Source organism: Scyliorhinus torazame, chromosome 29 (assembly GCF_047496885.1).
Source record: "Scyliorhinus torazame isolate Kashiwa2021f chromosome 29, sScyTor2.1, whole genome shotgun sequence".
Taxonomy (NCBI): Eukaryota; Metazoa; Chordata; class Chondrichthyes; order Carcharhiniformes; family Scyliorhinidae; genus Scyliorhinus; species Scyliorhinus torazame.
Window position 1 is genome coordinate 3971301 of NC_092735.1, and position 16395 is coordinate 3987695.

At 49.0% G+C, this 16395-nt stretch overlaps 1 protein-coding gene across 2 annotated transcripts in view; it reads left to right on the top strand.

Annotated features, from left to right (window-relative positions):
- LOC140403813 (small integral membrane protein 45) overlaps positions 1-16028 on the top strand; it is a 136366-nt gene extending 120338 nt beyond the window's left edge. For both annotated transcript variants that reach the window (XM_072491973.1, XM_072491974.1), the window contains exons 2-3: positions 8990-9089; positions 11582-16028. In XM_072491973.1, coding sequence (XP_072348074.1) covers positions 11584-11790 — 207 coding nt within the window. In that variant the 5' untranslated portion in view covers positions 8990-9089; positions 11582-11583 and the 3' untranslated portion in view covers positions 11791-16028. The remainder of the gene's footprint in view (positions 1-8989; positions 9090-11581) is intronic.
- Positions 16029-16395: the final 367 nt, after the last annotated feature.

Below are 16395 nucleotides of genomic sequence, written 5' to 3' on the forward strand. Positions count from 1 at the left end.
GGAATAAGCGAATGACTAGGGAAAGAGTAGGACCAGTCAAAGACAGGGATGGGAAGTTGTGTGTGGAGTCTGAAGAGATAGGTGAGGTACTAAATGAATATTTTTCGTCAGTATTCACTCAGGAAAAAGATAATGTTGTGGAGGAGAATGCTGAGACCCAGGCTATTAGAATAGATGGCATTGAGGTACGTAGGGAAGAGGTGTTGTCGACAATGCGGAAGGATGTAGCAGGTTACAGAGGGACATAGATAAGCTGCAGAGCTGGGCTGAGAGGTGGCAAATGGAGTTTAATGTAGAGAAGTGTGAGGTGATTCACTTTGGAAGGAATAACAGGAATGCGGAATATTTGGCTAATGGTAAAGTTCTTGGAAGTGTGGATGAGCAGAGGGATCGAGGTGTCCATGTACATAGATCCCTGAAAGTTGCCACCCAGGTTGATAGGGTTGTGAAGAAGGCCTATGGAGTGTTGGCCTTTATTGGTAGAGGGATTGAGTTCCGGAGTCATGAGGTCATGTTGCAGCTGTACAAAATTCTGGTACGGCCGCATTTGGAGTATTGCGTACAGGTCTGGTCACCGCATATAGGAGGGACGTGGAAGCTTTGGAGCGGGTGCAGAGGAGATTTACCAGGATGTTGCCTGGAATGGAGGGAAAATCTTATGAGGAAAGGCTGATGGACTTGAGGTTGTTTTCGTTGGAGAGAAGAAGGTTAAGAGGAGACTTAATGGAGGCATACAAAATGATCAGGGGGTTAGATACGGTGGACAGTGAGAGCCTTCTCCCGTGGATGGAAATGGCTAGCACGAGGGGACATAGCTTTAAACTGAGGGGTAATAGATATAGGACAGAGGTCAGAGGTAGGTTCTTTACGCAAAGAGTGGTGAGGCCGTGGAATGCCCTACCTGCAACAGTAGTGAACTCGCCAACATTGAGGGCATTTAAAAGTTTATTGGATAAACATATGGATGATAATGGCATAGTGTAGGTTAGATGGCTTTTGCTTCGGTGCAACATCGTGGGCCGAAGGGCCTGTACTGCGCTGTATCGTTCTATGGTCTATGTTCTATGTTCTACATCAAAACAAACCTGTTGGAATTTAACTTGGTGTTGTAAGACTGCTTACTGTTACTAATTCCAGGTATTTATTAGATGCAATTTCTATCACCTGCCGTGGTGGGATTCGAACCAGGGTCCACAGAATATTACCCTGAGTTTCTGGATCACCAGCCAGTGATAATACCACTACATCATTACCTGATGTATGGGTGGCACGGTGGCACAGTGGTTAGCACTGTTGCTTCACAGCGCCAGGGTCCCAGGTTCGATTCCCCGCCGGGTCACTGTCTGTGCGAGTCTGCACGTTCTCCCCGTGTCTGTGTGGGTTTCCTCCGGGTGCTCCGGTTTCCTCCCGCAGACGTGCAGGTCAGGTGGATTGGGCATGATAAATTACCCTTAGTGACCAAAAAGGTTAAGAGGGGTTATTGGGTTAGGGGATAGGGTGCAGGTGTGGGCTTAAGAAAGGTGCTCTTTCTAAGGGCTGGTGCAGACTCGATGGGCCGAATGGTCTTCTACTCTGTAAATTGTATGATAAGATATAAAAGCAAACGTTGGAAAAGGCCACTTGTTAAGTTTGTAGTAGCTGACATAATGAAGCGATAGCGTCTGGGACATTGCTACTGCTGGACTCACTGGAGAATGACTGCCGTTAGAGGTGGCTCAGTTTGATCGTTGCACGTTTCTGCTGGGATCGAGGGGGATTAGTCCCCAAATCACAAACACCACGATTCCATTGTTCTTCTGCTGGTCAGGGTGAGGGATGTGACAGGCGAATGGGGGGGGACAGACTCCCAGACAGGCTAACCTGACCCACAGGAGCGGGACAGGGAGGGAGTGCTGCACTGTCAGAGGTGCCGTGTCCCACATCAGACAAAAACCCAGGCCCCGCCCACCCCCTCGGAGGGAGATTCTGACAAAGAAAAGCAGAGTCGTTTCCCTAAGTGTCCCGCCAACATTCATCCTGCAGTTTAAAAATAAGGGCGGGATTCTCCATTCCCGCAGCCATGTTTTCCCGCCGGAGCAGGATTCTCCATTCCCGCAGCCACTTTTTCCTGAGCGGACGCCCCGCCGGAGCAGGATTCTCCATTCCCCAGCCACTGATTTGTGATGTTGTAGGTGTAACATAAGCGGCTTCCTTGTGGTGCACTTGACAAAGGAAGGTTCAGACGTGGCGATAACTTCAACACGTTTATTAAACTATTTACACTTCTATTACTCGGGTTCGACACTACTGCTAATCCTACGATAGCTACCCAGACTGGCTAACCAGTTGCTGCAATCCACGTGGTGGGAGTGATATTGAATCAACCCTGTGTCTGTACTCACTGACTGTCTCCACTGGAAAGCGGCAGATCATGTGTGTGGTGTCCTTTATATATGGGTTGGTGTAATGCCCCCCTGTGGTTGTGTCACTTCCTTGTGTATCGTGAATGTCTATTGGTCGTGTCCTATCTACTTGATCTATTGGTTGAGTGTGTGTGTGTGATGTCTCTAGTGCTCCCTCTAGGGTCTAGCTAGCCTACATGTATTTACATTGATGCACATCACCACATCCCCCCCTTTTTTATATGTTACATATTTTCTGCACACTTTGAGAAAATTGAACAAAAAACAGGTAGATAGGTTAAGATATATATAAGTCATGGGAACAGTGATTAAACAATAAGTCCAAATCATTCATGTGAGTCCAAAAACCATCAATCATCATGGTCAAATGTCTCTCTTGGTTATAAACGTCATCAACGTCCCTGTGCCACAGGAACCAAGAAGTGGTCAAATCACTTTGCTGTCTGATTTGGAGACCCTTTCTTTTTCGATGTTTGTGATGGTGCTGTCGGATGGCATCTTGTAGCTGATAAGGTGTTGACGTTGAAGAGGTACCACCAGCAGTATCATTCGAGGTCATGGATGTGCCATATGTTGAAGTTGGATAAGACTGTACATACTGGTTCTGGCCACGTGCTGTGCTGGAAGGGTGATCCTGCTGAGAACCGTTGAAGCTTGTCGAATTGGAAACAGAATTGCTGCTCGCATCAATGTCTGGTGATGGTGTGAAACTAGAACCTTGCATCTGATAGGAAAATGCTATCTGGCCAGGCTGGGGTGCAGCAAATCCTGGGCTGTAACTAAGGCATCCAGTCTGTAGTGCAGATTGCGCTGGCGGTAGTCCTCCTTCGGTCTTGATTCCATTAGTGGGCAATCCGTAGTGCTGGCCTGTTTGAGAATATGCTGCATAGACTGCTGGCTGCTGCATGCCTGAATACTGGGTTTGTCCAGCATGAGCTGTCATTGGCTGCACTGCTGGTGTGGAAATAATGTGTAGATATAGCTGTGGTGAATATTGGTGTATTCCTCTTGGACTGTCGCTGCTGCTTGTTATTGCTGACCCAGTGTGATTGTCACGTGATCCATCTCCTGTCGTTGTGGCATCTGCTGTCACCCTGAGCGTGCCATCACTGAGGTAGCGGCACTCCCTGTCTGGAGCAAAGTCCGGCTTATGTGAATCAGAGTCGGCGTTTGGTTGCTCCCCATCTGGAGTCTGGTCTGTTTTAACTGAGCCAGTATTGGTTTGTTGATGCTCCCCGTCCGGAGTCTTAGCAGGTTCACTGGAGTCAGCTGAGATTTCTTGAAGCTGCACGTCTGGAGTCGGAACATGCAGGAATGCATTGACTTGTGGAGAGGTTCGAGCGAATGAGGGTGGAAGTATCGTGGTGTCACCGGAGTCACCAGTGGTCTCACAGTGATCGTCGAGTGCCTCTGTACACACTAGCTGAGGTCTGTCACTTTGCACATTTTGCATGGGAAGTGGGATGCAGTCGTCACTCGTCTCACATACCATGGGTAGATCGTCAGTAGCTGCTTGTTGTTCACTTGGGTTGGGTAAATTGTCAGAGTTTTCATCTGGTGGTGCAAACAATGTGGGTGGACTGTCATTGTCTTGCTGTTGCCCTTCATTTGGGCTTGGACTGTCATCGTCGCTTTATTCTTCACTGTCGCATGATAGACCGTCATGGTCGTCCTGCTGTGCACTGGAGCGTGGTCGACTGTCATAGTCTTCTTGCTGTTTACGTGAGCATGGCAGAATTGCATCGTCTGCCGCTAGTTGGTCAGAGGAGGTTGCTAGACCCTCATGGTCTTGTTCCTGCAAGGACTGCGCATCGGAGTCTTGCATTGCTTCTATCGTGGAGTCTGTCCACGAGCTGGCTGTGGAGGCTTGTGACACCTGAGTCACTTCTTGTTCGTGCAAGGACTGCGGTGTGGAGTCTTGCGTTTCTTCTATCGTAGAGTCGGGAACCCTGAGCGGTGCGTGGACCACGCTCTGTGTGGGCGGCAGGCCGCTCTCTGTGGGCTTGTACCACTCTCTGTCTCTTGGTTTCAGGCTGCAGCATCATCCTGCACTCACGAGTCGGGATGTCATATCTGCTGGGCTGAAGATCCTCAAATCCGAAGAACGAATCCGCGTCTGCGTCGGATTAAATACGGGGGTCGCCAATGTGCAACACGTCTAGTTGCGGTTCGGATTTGGTACTGGGGGAGCCTCCCAAGGTGAAAGGTTCGTCCGAGTCATAGTCTTCTAGGACCATAATCATCGCTGTTTGCGTCGGAGCTGGCATTGGGCTCGCGAGGTCCAGAGAAAATGTAAAGATCGGTATCGAAGTATTCAAGGTCAGAATCATCGGTTTGTGCGTAGGTAACTGCTTGTTGCAGGGTTCTTCGGAGGTTAATTTCATTTCCTGGTTCAATTTGAGGCAATGTGCTGTCATTCCAGGTGAAGGAAGGTTGTTTTACGGATTTAAAAGGTTTTTTCTTTGTTTTGGGACGTTTCCTCTTTAAATGGGCGTGGTCCGGGGCCTCTGACGTCATGACGCATGTGACGTAGCGCGTAGGAAGCGATTGTGCATGCGCAGATCGCTGTTCCTTTACCGGGGGCCGTTTTCGTGATTGCACTAGCGCTGCGTCTCGCAACTGCGCAAGTGCAGGCCCTTTAGAAAGATGGCCGCCGAGCAAAACTGTTCTCTGCTCCGGGATCTCGGCCTCGTGGTGAGTACTGGCGCTTCTCTTACCTTTTCTTGCTGGTTGGAGTGTGTTTTCCTCACAGTATTTGCCAAATTTGTCCAGGACTGCCTGGAAGTCCCTCCTGTTTTGCCCCTTGGAGAACTTGAATTTTTAAAAGATCTCTTCTGCTCTGGCACCGGCGATGGTGAGGAGAAGCTCTGTCTTTTCCGCATCGGCCACGTCTTCTAGTTCGGCTGCCAGCAGGAAGATTTCAAACCTTTGCCGGAATACCCGCCAGTTTTCGCGGAGATCGCCGTGGCGCTGGAGCCGCTGTGGAACCCGGATCGCGAACATCTTGCCTGGGTATCGTTGCTGGTTGTCACTGTGCGCTAAGGTATGAAACAGTTCAGTCCTGGTGCCATAATTTGTTATGTTGTAGGTGTAACATAAGCGGCTTCCTTGTGGTGCATTTGACAAAGGAAGGTTCAGACGTGGAGATAACTTCAACACGTTTATTAAACTATTTACACTTCTATTACTCGGGTTCAACACTACTGCTAATCCTACTACAGCTACCCAGACTGACTAACCAGTTGCTGCAATCCACGTGGTGGGTGTAATATTGAATCAACCCTGTGTCTATACTCACTGACTGACTCCACTGGAAAGAGGCAGATCATGTGTGTGGTGTCCTTTCTATATGGGTTGGTGTAATGCCCCCCTGTGGTCGTGTCACCTCTGTGTGTATCGTGAAGATGACAGTCCATTGGTCGTGTCCTATCTACCTGATCTATTGGTTGAGTGTGCGTGTGTGATGTTTCTGGTGCTCCCTCTAGTGTCTAGCTAGCCTACATGCATTTACATTGATGCACATCACCACAGCCACGTTTTCCTGAGCGCTGCGCCCCACCGGAGCGGGATTCTCCATTCCCGCAGTCATGTTTTCCGGAGCGGACGCCCCCACCGGAGCGGGATTGTCCGTCCTGCCAGCCACGTTTTCCGGAGCAGAGCGCACCCTCCGGCAGCGCGGTTCTCCAATCCCATGGCCGGCCAATGGGATTTCCCATTGTGGCCGCCCATGCTGTCGGGAAACGCATGGGTGTGAGCGCGCTGGCAGCGGATCCGGAGGTTCCCGTCGACGGAGAATTCCGCAGCCGTAGTCTCCCGTTGAAGACGGAGATGAGGAGGAATCTCTTCTCTCAGAGGATGGTGAATCTTTGGAGTTCTCTCCCCCAGAGGAGGCTGTGGGTCAGTGAATCTATTCGAGGCCGAGTTGGACAGATTCCTGGTCAGTGAGGGAGTCGAGGGTTAAGGTGGGGGGTGGGGGGGGGGGGGCAGACAGGAAAATGGAGGTCAGACCACAATCAGCAGGTTCGATGGGCTGAATGGCCTCCTCCTGCTCCTGTACCTTATGATCTTCCGAATATCACAAAAACAGATTCTGACCATTATCACATCGTTATTTATGGGATCTTTCTGTGTAAATTGGTTTCTACATTTGACCAATTGCTGCACTTCAAAGACTACATCACTGGCCAATCTTGTGGTTATGAAATGCAAGTAGTTTTTTTATCTCAGGCCCAGTTCCTTCAGCTCATGAAGATGCAGCACCTCTATCGCCAACCACCAGCCTTACTAGGCAAGGCCCTATTGTGCGAAATAGGGTTTATGGACCATTTTCTCGGAGGTCTGGGAAAGAACTCACAAACTTATTTTAATGAATGAAAATCGCTTATTGTCCCGAGTAGGCTTCAAATGAAGTTACTGTGAAAAGCCCCTAGTCGCCACATTCCGGCGCCTGTTCGTTAATGGCACCGCGAGTCCATGGCGAGTTGTAAAGGCATTTATTATCACAACACTATCCACACAAGGCCCAGTTCCAGCTCCCCGGGTCCTCTCTCCTTCCTAGGCAGCCTCACACTGATTGGCCTTTTATCCCAGTAAGCTAGCCGGCCCCCAGGGAAACAATCTTCCTCGGCTGCAGGCCTCATGCGGAGGTTTACACTCCTCTTCCCCAAAGTCCGAGAAACCCTCGGAGGACGACAATGACGAGGAGACAACAAAATGGGGAAAAGATGATGAAAGAGGTGCGGCTTGTGGGGCAGTCGGAGGTCAGGGGAGAAAGACAAAAGCGCCTGAGTTCCAACTGAGTGCCACACAGTGGGCGAGCAGGAAAGGACGACGGGTACCCAGCTATATATTATGCCCAGCCCGACACCCTCTCAGGGTGGCGCTCAACAACATCCAGCGCAACGTCCTGAGCGCGCCCAACAGATGGCGCACGTCGAAACGCCAAGGAGCTGTCACCCCAAAACTCTTCCTGCACTCCAATCAGAACAGATAAAACCACATTGCGTTTAAAAGAACCCAGCAGGGTTCTCCGCGCTCAGTCACAAGGCCAGCAAGCCCGAGCAGAACGTGGCGGATAGCCCAACGGCAATGGGGTCCACAATACGTTGAGCAGTCACTCAAGAACTCTCTTCCACACCCACAATACGAGGGTCTGCACATCCATTCATCGTCCTTGCGGAACCTGTCAGTGGCTCCATTTGGAAACAACTGCGTAACCTGCAGCTCACGGATAGAAAAGCCCCTGGTCGTGTATCCAGCACATCAACCAATCACAAAACATGTCCTTCAGGCGGCACGGCAGCACAGTGGTTAGCACTGTTGCTTCACAGCTCCAGGGTCCCAGGTTCGATTCCCCGCTGGGTCACTGTCTGTGTGGAGTCTGCACGTTCTCCCCGTGTGTGCGTGGGTTTCCTCCGGGTGCTCCGGTTTCCTCCCACAGTCCAAAGATGTGCAGGTTAGGTGGATTGGACATGATAAATTGTCCTTAGTGTCCAAAAAGGTTAGGAGGGGTTAAGGGGATGGGGTGGAAGTGAGGGCTTAAGTGGGTCGGTGCAGATTCGATGGGCCGAATGGCCTGCTTCTGCACTGTATGTTCTATGTCCTATACCTAGCTCGTAATGAACCTAGATTCACAGAATTGTTACCATGTCGAAGAAGACCATTCAGCCCATCACGTGTGCACCAGCTCTCCAAATGAGCATTACAATTTAGCCCCATTTCCCTGCACCTCTCAGTTCTGGGCGTAAGTCAATTAAAAACACGGCACAGCTTTCCAAAACTTACAGAGTTACAGAAATTATAAAATACATAGAAAATCAGAGCTTGAAAGTGATCGGTGCGCTGAATTTATAGATAGAATTTACAGTGCAGAAGGAGGCCATTCGGCCCATCGAGTCTGCACCGGCTCTTGGAAAGAGCACCCTATCCAAGGTCAACACCTCCACCCTATCCCCATAACCCCACCCGACATTAAGGGCAATTTTGCACCAAGGGAAATTTATCACGGCCAATCCACCTAACCTGCACATCTTTGGACTGTGGGAGGAAACCGGAGCACCCGGAGGAAACCCACGCACACACGGGGAGGATGTGCAGACTCCGCACAGACAGTGACCCAAGCCGGAATCGAACCTGGGACCCTGGAGCTGTGAAGCAGTTGTGCTAGCCACAATGCTATGACTTGGGTCACCGTGCGGAGTCTGCACATCCTCCCCGTGTGTGCGTGGCTTTCCTCCGGGTGCTCCGGTTTCCTCCCACAGTCCGAAGATGTGCAGGTTAGGTGGATTGGCCGTGATCAATTGCCCCTTTAGTGTCTAACGATGTGTGGGTTTGTGGGTGGGTTTATGGGGAGAGGGTGGGGCCTTGGGCCTGGGTGAGGTGCTGCTTCAGAGGGTCAGTGCAGACTCGATGGGCCGAATGGCCTCCTGCTGCACTGCCGGGATTGTATGAAAAGCTAATTACAGAACTTCATTCTGAATTTACAAAATCATAGAAAGTGGGCTGATTTTGAATGTCGCAAGTTAAGCTGCACTAATTTAAGGCTGCAAGGCGCAATCTTCTAACAGCTGCTTTTCTTTGCCAAGCAGGGCTGTGAATCTGGAGAACGGAGCTGATACGTTTTAATTGCTGGAGAGGGAATGGTTCCACACCAGGAATGGTTCAACCTTAACGTCTAGCATCACTGGGGTAAGGGCCGAATCCTTTTTCTCCCTGTCAATAGTGAGTGATGCTGGGACCAGGACATGTGATGAGCTAGTGTCCCAGAATTCAGCATCAAATCATACTGGGGTGACGGTCTTTAATTATTTGACTAATGCCCTCAACGAAACTACAAACAAACTGTGAATGATGATGAAAATTAAACGTCCCTGCAGCTGTGGGGTGGATACCGGCTGGGTCACAGTCTGCTCTTTGTCAAATGTCACAAGATATTTAATGTCCAGCTGATGAGAGAGATCTCCACACCGGGGGCAGGATTTCTAACACTGCCCCACTCAGCACTGTCAGCCTCGCTGTGTGTGGTTGGTGAATAGGATATAAAGAGATGTTTATAAGGGGGGCCTGGAGATGGAAATCAGCGAGAGGGGAATAGGGGGTGATAATGATGAGTGGAGCACCATTACTAAGATGGACTAGGTGGGACCTCTTTCTGTCCTGAATGTTTTATGTAATCCTATATAATCACAGAATTTACAGTGCAGAAGGATGCCATTCGGCCCATCGAGTCTGCACCAGCCTTTGGAAAGAGCACCCTACCTAAGCTCTCGACCTAAGCCCACACCTCCACCCTATCTCTGTAACCCAGTAAAGGGTCTCAGTTCCAACTGAGTGCCACACAGTGGGCGAGCAGGAAAGGACGACGGGTACCCAGCTATATATTATGCCCAGCCCGACACCCTCTCAGGGTGGCGCTCAACAACATCCAGCGCAACATCCTGAGCGCGCCCAACAGCATTAACCTGATGGCGCGTGTCGAAACGCCAAGGAGCTGTCACCCCGAAACTCTTCCTGCACTCCAATCAGAACAGATAAAACCACATTGCATTATTAAAAAACCCAGCAGGTAACCCCATCTCACCTTTTTTGGACACTTAAGGGCAATTCATCACGGCCAATCCACCTAACCTGCACATCTTTGGACTGTGGGAGGAAACCGGAGCACCCGGAGGAAACCCACGCAGACACGGGGAGGATGTGCAGACTCCGCACAGACAGTGACCCAAGCCGGAATCGAACCTGGGACCCTGGAGCTGTGAAGCAACAGTGCTAACCACTGTGCTACCATGCCCCCCCCCCCAATCCATGCATGTGATCCAGCATTATTCTAATTTATTAATCCCACCTCTTTTGTCTCTTTCAGGATTGAATGGTTGAGCCCACTGTGCAAAGTAGCATTCATTCATTTGCTTGTTGACTGATTCGCCCATTCCACCCAGACACCCATTTCTCCAACCACATAGAACATAGAACATTACCGCGCAGTACAGGCCCTTCGGCCCTCAATGTTGTGCCGACCTGTGAAACCACTCTAAAGCCCATCTACACTATTCCCTTATCGTCCATATGTCTATCCAATGACCATTTGAATGCCCTTAGTGTTGGCGAGTCCACTACTGTTGCAGGTAGGGCATTCCACGCCCTTACTACTCTCTGAGTAAAGAACCTACCTCTGACATCTGTCCTATATCTATCTCCCCTCAATTTAAAGCTATGTCCCCTCGTGCTAGACATCACTATCCGAGGAAAAAGGCTCTCACTGTCCACCCTATCCAATCCTCTGATCATCTTGTATGCCTCAATTAAGTCACCTCTTAACCTTCTTCTCTCTAACGAAAACAGCCTCAAGTCCCTCAGCCTTTCCTCATAAGATCTTCCCTCCATACCAGGCACCATTCTGGTAAATCTCCTCTGCACCCTTTCCAATGCTTCCACATCCTTCCTATAATGCGGCGACCAGAATTGCACGCAATACTCCAAATGCGGCCGTACCAGAGTTTTGTACAGCTGCAACATGACCTCATGGCTCCGAAACTCAATCCCTCTACCAATAAAAGTTAACACACCGTACGCCTTCTTAACAACCCTCTCAACCTGGGTGGCAACTTTCAGGGATCTATGCACATGGACACCGAGATCTCCCTGCTCATCCACACTGCCAAGAATCTTACCATTAGCCCAGTACTCTGTCTTCCTGTTATTCCTTCCAAAATGAATCACCTCACACTTTTCTGCATTAAACTCCGTTTGCCACCTCTCAGCCCAGCGCTGCAGCTTATCTGTGTCCCTCTGTAACTTGTAACATCCTTCCGCACTGTCCACAACTCCACCGACTTTAGTGTCAACTGCAGATTTACTCACCCATCCTTCTACGCCCTCCTCCAGGTCACTTATAAAAATGACAAACAGCAGTGGCCCCAAAACAGATCCTTGTGGTACACCACTAGTAACTGGACTCCAGTCTGAACATTTTCCATCAACCACCACCCTTTGTCTTCTTCCAGCTAGCCAATTTCTGATCCAAACTGCTAAATCACCCTGAATCCCATGCCTCTGTATTTTCTTCAGTAGCCTACCATGGGGAACCTTATCGAACGCTTTACTGATGGTTAAAAAAAGAACAATTCACTTGAAACAAAAATGTCTTCACAACTCTCCTTTCCTTTTCTCTTCTTTTCCAGACATGCCTCACTTCCTGGACTGGTTTGTCCCAGTCTACCTGATTATCTCCATCCTGATCCTGGTTGGGTTTGGTGCCTGCATCTACTACTTTGAACCGGGTCTACAAGAAGCCCACAAGTGGAGGACACAGCGGCCGATCGCAGAGAGGGAAGTCCGGAAAACATTAATGATTCGGGACAATCTGGGCTTCAGACCTCCGGAGGTCTGAAACTCCGATGAAGACTTTCCAATGCGGAGCCAAACCGACAACAGTTAGCTTATTTTCTCAAATTGTGGTTTCCCCTCACAAGCACGAATGGAGCTCTCAGCAATGGCCAAGTCGTTTAAATTAACCAGGTCACATTCACATTCACTTTTGTCATTGTAACAAAAACTGCCAAGAGCTGATTGTAAATTTGATCCCAATCTGAGGATAGCAGGGAATAATTATTTTTAAAAATTGGAACTAATCTGACACCGAGATTGGAGCAGCCAATATCCTGCAATATGGGGCTTCACCGTAAGATATAACGGGTGATACACCGGAAGATATAACGGGCGATACGCCGTAAGATATAACTGGTGATACACCGTAAGATATAACGGGTGATACACTGTAAGATATAACGGGTGATACACCGTAAGATATAACTGGTGATACACCGTAAGATATAACGGGTGATACAATCCTCAAACTTCATTCGCACTCGTAAAGTGCGTCAACCACCAAAACCACAAAAAAACACACAATCCCTCCCCCCCACACGCGGTGAAGGGCAACGATCGATCTGATATCATAACAAAAGGAAGATGGAGGGGGGGGTGCGGTTAGCTGCTCTCACTCCATAACTTTGGCAGGAATTTCCTGTTCCTTGTGTTTTGAGTAACTCCAGCAAAATCCCCCACACCACCTCCCTGCCAGAGATCCCTGAATTAAAGAGACCTCCCCCACAGAGATCCACTAAATAAAAACCGCCCCCACCATAGAGCCCCCAGACAAGAGACCCCTTCCTGGAAGTTAGAGAGTAGTCCAGACAGAGGTAGTGAAAAATATCACAGTTTTAACACTCACCTGGACAATACACTTGCTGGCTCAGGCAGAGGAAGCAGCACGTGACAATTCCTGGAAAGAAAAACCAACCAGCTGGGTTTAAACCCCCTCAGATCTTTGATCTTCGAGCCTTTCATTCATTTAGAACATAGAACATCAAACAGGACAGCACAGAACAGGCCCTTCGGCCCTCGATGTTGTGCCGAGCATTGTCCGAAACCATGATCAAGCTATCCCACTCCCTGTCATTCTGGTGTGCTCCATGTGCCTATCCAATAACCGCTTGAAAGTTCCTAAAGTGTCCGACTCCACCATCACAGCAGGCAGTCCATTCTACACCCTAACCACTCTCTGAGTAAAGAACCTACCTCGGACATCCCTCCTATATCTCCCACCCTGAATCTTATAGTTATGCCCCCTTGTAACAGCTACATCCACCCGAGGAAATAGTCTCTGAACGTCCACTCTATCTATCCCCCTCATCATCTTATAAACCTCTATTAAGTCGCCGCTCATCCTCCTCCGCTCCAAAGAGAAAAGCCCTAGCTCCCTCAACCTTTCCTCAGAAGACCTATCCTGCAAACCAGGCAGCATCCTGGTAAATCTCCTTTGCACCCTTTCCAATGCTTGCACATCCTTCCTATAATGAGGTGACCAGAACTGCACACAATACTCCAAATGTGGTCTCACCAAGGTCATGTATAGTTGCAGCATAACCCCGCGGCTCTTAAACTTAAGCCCCCTGTTAATAAACGCTAACACACTATAAGCCTTCTTCATGGCTCTATCCACTTGAGTGGCAACCTTCAGAGATCTGTGGACATGAACCCCAAGATCTCTCTGTTCCTCCACATTCCTCAGAACCCTGCCGTTGACCCTGTAATCCGCATTCAATTTTTTTCTACCAAAATGAATCACCTCGCACTTATCAGCGTTAAACTCCATCTGCCATTTTCCGGCCCAGCTCTGCATCCTATCAATGTCTTTTTGCAGCCGACAACAGCCTCCACCTCATCCACAACTGCACCAATCTTGGTGTCATCAGCAAATTTACTGACCCACCCTTCAGCCCCCTCCTCCAAGTCATTGATAAAAATCACAAATAGCAGAGGTCCCAGCACTGATCCCTGTGGTACACCGCTGGTAACTGGTCTCCAGTCTGAAAATTTTCCATCCACCACCACCCTCTGTCTTCTATGTGATAGCCAGTTACTGATCCAATTGGCCAAATTTCCCTCTATCCCACACCTCCTTACTTTCTTCATGAGCCGACCATGGGGAATCTTATCAAACGCCTTACTAAAATCCATGTATACGACATGAACTGCTCTACCTTCATCTACACATTTAGTTACCTCCTCAAAGAATTCAATCAAATTTGTGAGGCAAGACCTACCCTTCACGAATCCGTGTTGACTATCCCGGATTAAGCTGCATCTTTCCAAATGGTCATAAATCCTATCCTTCAGGATCTTTTCCATTATCTTACCGACCACCGAAGTAAGACTAACTGGCCTATAATTACCAGGGTCATTCCTATTCCCTTTCTTGAACAGAGGAACAACATTCGCCACTCTCCAGTCCTCTGGCACTATCCCCGTGGACAACGAGGACCCAAAGATCAAAGCCAAAGGCTCTGCAATCTCATGCCTTGCCTCCCAAAGAGTCCTTGAGTATATCCCATCTGGCCCAGGGGACTTGTCGACCCTCAGGTTTTTCAAAATTGCTAATACATCCTTCCTCAGAACATCTACTTCCTCCAGCCTACCCGCCTGAATCACACTCTCATCCTCAAAAACATGGCCCCTCTCCTTTGTGAACTCTGAAGAAAAGTATTCATTCAACACCTCTCCTATTTCTTCTGACTCCATGCACAAGTTCCCACTACTGTCCTTCACCATCCCTACCCTCACACTGGTCATTCTTTTATTTCTCACATCAGAGTAAAAAGCCTTGGGGTTTTCCTTGATCCGACCCACCAAGGACTCCTCATGCCCCCTCCTAGCTCTCCTAAGCCCTTTTTTCAACTTATTCCTTTCTACCTTGTAACCCTCAAGCGACCCTACTGAACCTTGTTTTCTCATCCTTACATACTCTTCCTTTTTCCTCTTGACAAGACATTCAACCTCTTTTGTGAACCATGGTTCCCTCACACGGCCACTTCCTCGCTGCCTGACAGGGACATGCCTATCAAGGACACGCAGTAGTTGTTCCTTGAACAAGCTCCACTTTTCATTTGTGCCTTTCCCTGACAGTTTCTGTTCCCATCTTATGCTCCCTAATTCTTGCCTAATCGCATCATAATTACCCCTCCCCCAATTATAAACCTTGCCCTGCCGTATGGCTCGATCCCTCTCCATTGCAATAGTGAAAGACACCGAATTGTGGTCACTATCTCCAAAGTGCTCTCCCACAAACAAATCTAACACTTGGCCCGGTTCATTACCCAGAACCAAATCCAATGTGGCCCCCCCTCTTGTCGGCCTATCCACATATTGTGTCAGGAAACCCTCCTGTTCACACTGTACAAAAACTGCCCCATCCGAACTGTTCGACCTATAGAGGTTCCAATCAATATTTGGAAAGTTAAAGTCACCCATGACACCTACCCTGAGACCTCCACACCTATCCAATTTTGCAATTTCTTCCTCCACATCTCTGTTACTTTTTGGGGGCTGATAGAAAACTCCTAACAATGTGACCGCTCTTTTCCTATTTCTAACTTCGGCCCATATTACCTCAGTAGGCAGATCCCCTTCAAACTGCCTTTCTGCAGCCGTTAAACTATCCTTGATTCACAATGCTGCTCCTCCACCTCTTTTACCACCTTCCCTACTCTTACTGAAACATCTATAGCCCGAAACTTCCAACAACCATTCCTGTCCCTGTTCTAACCATGTCTCCGTAATGGCCACAACGTCATAGTCCCAAGTACCAATCCACGCTCCAAGTTCACCTACCTTATTCCGGATGCTCCTTGCAACCCACCTTTCTGTCTGCCGGTACACTCCTGCGACCTTGATACCCTCCTCAGTACCTCACTACTCTCGACACTGGCTTCTGGGACACAGCTCGTTTTCCCAGCCCCCTGAGAAATTAATTTAAACCCCCCCCCCCCCCGAAGAGCCGTAGCAAATTTCCCTCCCAGGATATTGGTGCCCCTCTGGCTCAGGTGCAAACCTCTTTGATACTGATTTCACTAGGCTGTGATTGACAGCTGCCACACACACAGCTGTCAGCATTGTTCTATTCAGCTTGAGTAACTTTGAAGTGGTCTAACCACAATGTTTATAAACATCAAGCTTTGATTGACAGCTCCTGGACCACGTCAAACCGAGTTAAGTGCTTCCTGTTAATTTCACAGCTGACCACTTCAAGGACACTCAGCAGTAAAGGTGAGGTGAGTGGAATGCATTGCGGGGGGGGGGGGGGGGGGGGGGCCAGCCACCAAACCCCGCTATTGGGCTGCACGCTAAAAAGGGCGGCTCGATAGCGGGATTCCCTAGGGATCTCTTGCATTTATCGGCGTGCAAAAATTTGAGAATCGCTTCCTGATTTGTGCTCCTTATTCAGCTCTGGATAATCCTGTCCATCATCACAAAATGATCAAGTGGAATGCATTCCCAGAGGCAAAATCCTAACAGTATCGTTTAAGGGACAGCTGGAAACTATGATAAGATCATAAGAATGTTAGAAATGGGAGCAAGGAGGACATTTGGCCCATCGAGCCTGCTCTGACATTCAACTAGATCATGGCTCCATTTTCCTGCCTGGTCCCCTCAA